The sequence below is a fragment of the Magallana gigas genome, chromosome 2 (assembly GCF_963853765.1).
Source record: "Magallana gigas chromosome 2, xbMagGiga1.1, whole genome shotgun sequence".
NCBI lineage: Eukaryota > Metazoa > Mollusca > Bivalvia > Ostreida > Ostreidae > Magallana > Magallana gigas.
Genome location: NC_088854.1, coordinates 51,636,080 through 51,643,272, shown reverse-complemented (window position 1 = coordinate 51,643,272; position 7,193 = coordinate 51,636,080). Strand labels below are relative to the sequence as shown.

The following is a 7,193-nucleotide window of genomic DNA, read 5'->3' as shown; positions in this document are numbered from 1 at the left end:
TCAAGAAAAAGCGATCTTAAGCGACAGAGATATTTCATATAAACGAGAATGACTGTAGTACGCCTTTGTATTTAAGGTACATAAATGATGCAATAGGGCTTTCGTAATAAATCAATTACTTAAATAAATGAAAATAATAAGAATAAAAAAATGTCCCTTTAATTGTAAAAAGACTTAAAAAAGCAACTTCTTTATGGAAAGCAATCGAATTTTTTTTTTGTCTGTCCTTGTCAACTTCCTTAGTCGAGAGAATATTATTAGAGGCCGGGCGAATAAGACACGACACTCAATCTTATTGCACGTTTTATCGGCGTCTTATCACTCACCTCGTGGCGACCCAGAAAACAAAGTAAGTGTAACATAAACAGCGTTTGTTCTTTGGTAATTTTTTTTTTGCAATAATGAAGATATATTTGATACAGAAAATCAATTTATAAGTGCAACAAATCGGGATCAACCTCTTTCTGTATAACGTGCATAGATGTTTGATTCACGTTTAAACATATATTGATGTATGGAACGCCACAGCTGCAAATGTAATTTCGATCATGTTCGATCTTGATAAGATTGCGCTGTTTGATAATATGCTGTGGTTAAATCATGTGAATGTGGTACTTTTCTATGTTAAGGTAGTCCCTAAGGTAGTGGGAGCAGGCTTATCCAAAATCTTGACAAGCGAAACGAACTTAAATAAGCCTAATCCGCCAAATCTTAAAAATCCTAATTAAGGGGGGGGGGGGTGGAGGAGGGGATGCTTAGTGCCTGAAACTTAAAAGTTCATTTTTAAGGTTAATTTCGCTTATTTCATTCGTTTTTTTAATACCAAAAGTGGAGGGGAACGAATTACAGACGTTAAGGCCCCAAGAAGTTTAGGTCCCAAAACGTTTCTAAGGCCCAAGCTAAGATATTTAGGCACACTGTTGTTTGTATGACTGTATGTATATCTTAACCCAATGCACTGATAGTAAAAACTGCTTTTGGGCACTTTTGAGCTATGTAAATAAAAGATCATATTTTTCACTCAGCTTGATTATCATTATAGTAACTGAGTTATACACTATGTTTGAGGTCAAGTTCTAGTAAATGATTCCAGACTGTCTTTTTGGTGCTAGAACCATTATTAGGCACCTGCTAAAAGAAAGAATAACTAAATCTTTGGTGATACATTTTTTCGTAATTACAATTAGCAATAGTTGTCAAACTCCGCCTACGCTCGTATATTAATAACATCAGGAGTTCAACATGGCCATATAATATAATAATAATATCGTATTTGTCCCAAGCATATGATTCGTCCATTGTTGTCACATGATCGCGCTATAAATAAATATTTTACTGTTATAATCTTGAAGAATATTAGTTATATTTTTATTAATTTAAAAAAATTTTATCCTTTTGTTATCGGTCAACATATATTTTTATAGACCTGAGAAGAATATGTCAACCTTCATCCACAGTCGATATACTCTCATCCTGTCTAACAAAATGTAATGACTGATATTGAAAAGGATGCTGTTTGCTAGTATACTTATTATGCTAGAAAAAAGTAGCAATGGTGTATTAAAATGATTTTAAAATACAACGATTATTTGTTTTACTTTCAAATTTTTTAGATAATAGGTAATGCTATCCATTCGTGTTTGAATTTAATAGTTTCTTGAATGGGAGTAAAAAATAAACTTTTCGTTGCCACCTGATATCATAAAATATAAGTGTCGCCCACACACGGAAAATATTATATCCGTTTTAATACCATTTATTTTTCTATTATTTGTATAGCATAATATAAACCTCAAAATGCAGCCGTGGCGTTCCACTTTATTTTATCAACTGTAAAAGTAAAATACATGTGTATGTACATACAAATATGATAAGGATATATATGTGCCACAACGACAAGGTAATTGGTTGTAAAAAATTTTGTTATTAGAAATGGTTATCTGTATAAAGTTAATGCTATATATCAACGTTCTTGGTCGAAAACAGAAATCATTGAGTTTATCAACAATGTCATAATTTAACCTTTTAATTTTTTTTTATTTACAGGTTATATTCTGTCATAAAAATGCACGCATCGTAAGTTTGATTCTAAAATAATGAAAGAATAAATCTGATTAAAACACAGATCTCTACAATAACGAAAGCGCAGATATATCTGAACGACCCATCGAGGGTCATATTCAGCGACGTCAGAATGAGCATTATTATTTTCATAAACGATACATTTTTAACCAAACAATTAATAGTCACGAAGTCGGCGGTAACACTGTTTAAGATCACTAACAGAAAAACCGTATCTTGCCATCTGATTGGTTAGATCAAAGTATATTCTGACGTCACTAAACATGGCTTTCAATGGGTCGTTGTAAGATCGCGGCGCTATTGATGAGGTCTGTATTTTAGTCAGATCGATGAAAACAAAGTAAAGCTTAAACAGCTTTGCTGTCTTAAGTAGCATTCTAAAGAAAAAATAAGACATATCAAAGATTAAAGCATACTGTAGATTACTTATTAAAAGCGAGGAATTATTTTCCCGCGTAAAATAACGAGAAGCAACTTTCGCGGATTTTAAAGTCTCGCTTTCATTTTAATTTTTTTTTCAAACAGTTTTAAACTATAGGAAATTTTAACAAAAAATTGGTGATCGCAATTTTATATTCTCACGATTTGATACAAAACAGCAGAATCGCGGAATTTAGTACTCGCGTCAAATATTAAGGAATTTACAGTACGTATATCAATATTTGTTTTGTAATTTGATACGTATTTTTTTTTTTGAAAATCAGTTATACTTTATACGTTAAACAATTATAAGTCTTTTTTAGACTTTCTTTTCAAAAATTATATTCGGTATATTGATTTATCATAAATAAATATAAATATTCCTAATAAATTTCATTTTTGAGTTTGTATTTCTTGAAAATATCCATTGAGTGAAAAATCATAAAGATAATATTCACCATTAGCAACATTCATGTTTTATACAGCTCAACCACAACTGCTGCTTTCCTTTTCGTTTTGTTTTTACAATTTTGGGAAAATAAAAAGAATGACAGGTTTATTTTGGAATACCATTCAAACATGACAACCATTATGTCGGGCTTCAACACAAGCTGCAGCAGATCTGTGAAGATGCATGTTAAAGTTCCCAAAAAACTCATTGAACAAATCAACAATAGTCAATCAACTTTAAATACCAATTTGAATACGTGTATGAAGAACTATGAAAAAGTTGAGACTGAATTGAATAATTCAAAGATGGAGTTACAGGAAATATTAAGGAGATTCTACAATGATTTAGAGAGACAGAAAAATGAAACAAAAGCTCATGTGACTAGAAACAGAGGTAAGATGTATTAAACATTTCAAAATCTAAACTACAGTTTTAAAAATATTTAAAAGTGTCACAGCGCAAACTTTAAAAACTTTCTGTACCTAGCATTTCTGTACCTGGATGAAAATCAAGAATAATTAAATTAAAGATTAAATCATCTTATAGAATTGCCGTTCTCATTCAGTCTTCATGTATTTTACAATGTTTTATTTCATGTTATACTGACTAGATATGATGTGGCACATTCACTCATTGATTTTCCTTGGAATTGGAGAAGTTTTCGTGACGTTTGTCTGTGGCTATATTTGTGTGGTGATAAAGATCAATGCATTAAAGAGACATCTAGGCAATGATGGTTTGTCCCTTAAACCAAACGATATGGTTACAAAACAGATAAATTCTTATCAAAAAGTAAAGGTGCGCACTTTGAATTCTACACCTGCCTTGTTAAGACGTTCACACAATTCAATTTCATATGCCATAAGATATTTTATGGTAAATTCAAATAGTTATGACATAATCGACTGCAGACATAAATTGTAGGGCGCAGGTAGTCTGACGAGATCACTGGCCGTCATATGTTTCAACGAGACCAGAATAGCGTTTTATAGAGACCTGATGGGAGATATTACATCAGGCATGGAAACAGAGTATCATAGAGTCTCAAAAAAGGAAGATATCTTACACATAAATTCAAAGGTCAGTACATTCAGAACATTCAAAAGACGCAAAAAGTATTTTATCTTAATGAATTTGGTTTATTTTTACACGTTCATATTACAATGTATATTTTTGCACGTTCATATTACAATGTATATCGTTTAGGTAGCCGTATTATAATTGCATGCATATGCAGTTGTTGTAAATTGACCTATTACGTTCTTTAGATCATTTAACAATAATGTTACAATTTAGATTGTTGTAATCTTTGTGGAAAGAAATGATCGCCACATAATATTGGAGTCTGAACATGAAATTGGAGACCTGAAAGTCAGTTGCGTTAGGTACATCCAACAGAACGGAGGTACGGAGATTATATTTTATTGTAATACAGAAATTGTGAGATTCAGTGGCTGGTGACATTATATATTGTGACTTACAATTACTTCGTTCATCAAAAAGTTTAATCAAATGTGTTACGAGCATTATCATATTGTGTGTATATATTTAATAAGAATGTTAGTAATTAATCCATGAGAAAAGTATGCATTACCAGCAAATTTTTAAGATTATATCTTTTTTTTCCAAATTGATCAGAATCTTGCTATAAGTATTTATTATTATAATTTTAAGGTCACGTGATTGTGGTTTACTGTGGACACAAAGAATCAGACAACATGGGGGATCTCCTGTGTAGCCCAAGTCTCACATCTGCCGACAGACACAGAGAACTGAGAGCATTGAAAGATGATAGCTGTTTCCTGAGCATCCACAAAACATTTTCTCAGACCCAGAAAAACCATCTTAAGACCAAACTAAAGAAATACATAGACAGTAAATAATGTATAACTTAATATAAATAATGTGTTTGACAAAATATCTATGTAAATATTTTTTCCTGATTTGGAGCTTTTTTTAATATTTTTGATTTTTTTGAATTTTTTATTTGTTTTTTTAGTTTTTATTACTTTTGCATTTATAACCATTCACACTTAACCTTAAATTTAACCTGGAGGAGGCAATAATGATTATGTACATTGTATATGCATAAATGTTTTACTTTAGTTTAAAAAAATATTTATATTTTAACTGCTATTTTTAACAGCATATTTTACCGAGCTTTTTTTGTCACTTTGTGTTACTTGTATAAGCTGTTACCAAAGTTTACTGCTTTAGTCTTTGGAAAAGGGGAGTATGTCATTCCCTAACCACTCATAGTTCTTCGTCCTACCAACATACTTTATGCAAGAATTAACAAATGTCTTTGTTCAGTTTTAGGTCTCCTTTTTAGTGCCCGCCATTTACATTAACCATATTGCAACTCAATGTTGATTTTGTTCCCTTATGAATTTGCGAGTATTTTTCTTCCAGTATTCGTGTCTCCGATAAATATAAATGCCCTTATAGATAGAGCATGCTCTCTCATTGGTGAACTGTTTTGTAGTGTTGCAGTGAACCTCTTTCGTATCCGTGTCTGGATATTTCCTCTAGCGCCTCCATTAAGTAGACAGCACTCTGGTACTTTTTTATTCAGTGACAGAAAAAATAACGTTATTATTTGACTTTTGATAAGGACTATTTAATTTAAACAGTAAGCTGCCTTTGATTTCGTTACTTCGAGAAGTGATTTCAAGTATACATCGGGTCTGTGTTTGCCAAATCTAAAATAATGTGCATACTAGTACATGATGCTTAATATATGTTGTGAGGTCAATAGTGATTCAATGGATATATATACACACCACATCTACTGAACCCAATCGTATTTTTAATGCAAATGGTGAGAAGATTTGTACTTAAATGGGAAATAGTAAACTCTACGCATTTTATTGTCATATATTTCAAGTTTCTTAAAGTTTACTGACTTGTCCGAAACATACTTGTTTAAATGCTTTTGAAAACTCAATTTTTGTAAGATAGATTAACAGCGTTTCATTAAGATTGTATTTTTAGACGAAAATGATGTCCAATACGTCTTTATATTTTTTTATGTCTTTTTTGTCGTTGTATAAATTCTTCGACAGTTTTCCAAAATGAAGTTAAAAGAAACAAATAAAGCAAACTATTTTTCAAAAATATTTTTAACATGTTCAAACATGTATTGGTGGTGATTTAAATTTGTTGAAATAAATTGTGTTGCAATTAGTTTGATTATTTAAACTCTAAACTGACTAGACTACAGTGGATAAGATATAGTCAAAAAATAGACGTATTCTGTCCAACGTTAGACTTTGTCTCAGTGGTAGAATCTTACCATAACTTTATTTTACAGGTATACAGTATACAGTGTTCATGGAGTCAATCATTAACTCTATTACACATTGATTATTATGCATTTTGATATCTTTTGTTCGCACAATTTGATAATAAGAATTTTTTTCTACATTTGTAGAGTCGCAATCGGTCTTGCTTCGTAAGACTTAGTAATCAAATGCACACTTTTATAAAATAAATCAATGTTTATTTATTTGTTAACTTTACACTGATATATACTGCTGATGAAAATACATCTGTGTTTACACGAATCAATAAACTGATTCGAGCAAATAAACGGCGACCGGGCCTGGCTAAACTTTTTGGAGTAGGTCCTCCATCTAAATAATTACTACAGTATAGTCATACCTTCAACAAACTTGCAAAGATGGTGCATCTGGACTTTAAGTTACTACTGATCACCAATTCTACATGGATGGTGTGTCTTATGATACTTATGCACTTGACAGGCTTGAATACTGAATCAAAGCCATAAGTTTCGGTTAAGCCTTTTGGAGTTGGTTAAAGTTTTTGGAGAAGGTGCCCTTTGATGACTAGATCTTTCTACTGGTCCTAACTTCACCAACTTGCATGGGTGGTGCGTCGCATGATACTAATGCACTTGACAGGCTGAATGTTGATTCTGAGCCTTTTGGAGCAGGTGCCCGTTGGTGGCTATATCTAACTATCTACTGAACCTAACTTTACCAACCTCACTTATGCATTTGACAGGCTTGGATGCTGAATCTAAGGCAAAGGCATAACTTTTTACATAATAGAATCGTGAAATAATGCGTAACAATCTGTAAAATATCCAAAATAATCGGTTTATATCTGAAAGTGTTTTATTTTTAGCAATTCATGCAAATTATATTCATGCAATGCAACAAAATCTTAAACTTTTGTTAGCTGTGTGAAACAAAAAACATGAAGTAGGTCTCTATTG

The 7,193-nt window shown here is 31.6% G+C and overlaps 1 protein-coding gene across 1 annotated transcript; it reads left to right on the top strand.

The window, feature by feature from the left end:
- The first annotated feature begins 257 nt into the window (after positions 1–257).
- Positions 258–6,653, top strand: LOC105318329 (uncharacterized). The gene is made up of 7 exons (XM_034447329.2): positions 258–349; positions 2,047–2,076; positions 2,988–3,346; positions 3,564–3,751; positions 3,878–4,033; positions 4,250–4,358; positions 4,628–6,653. The coding sequence occupies exons 2-7, from the start codon at positions 2,066–2,068 to the stop codon at positions 4,834–4,836; spliced, it is 1,032 nt and encodes a 343-aa protein (XP_034303220.2). The 5' UTR covers positions 258–349; positions 2,047–2,065; the 3' UTR covers positions 4,837–6,653.
- The last annotated feature ends 540 nt before the right edge of the window (positions 6,654–7,193 follow it).

Bases quoted from the DNA above. Each gene is read 5' to 3' on its own strand.
- LOC105318329 (XM_034447329.2), top strand. The intron at 3,347-3,563 runs GTAAGATGTATT...TATACTGACTAG, and splicing joins TCATGTGACTAGAAACAGAG to ATATGATGTGGCACATTCAC. The intron at 3,752-3,877 runs GTGCGCACTTTG...CATAAATTGTAG, and splicing joins ATTCTTATCAAAAAGTAAAG to GGCGCAGGTAGTCTGACGAG.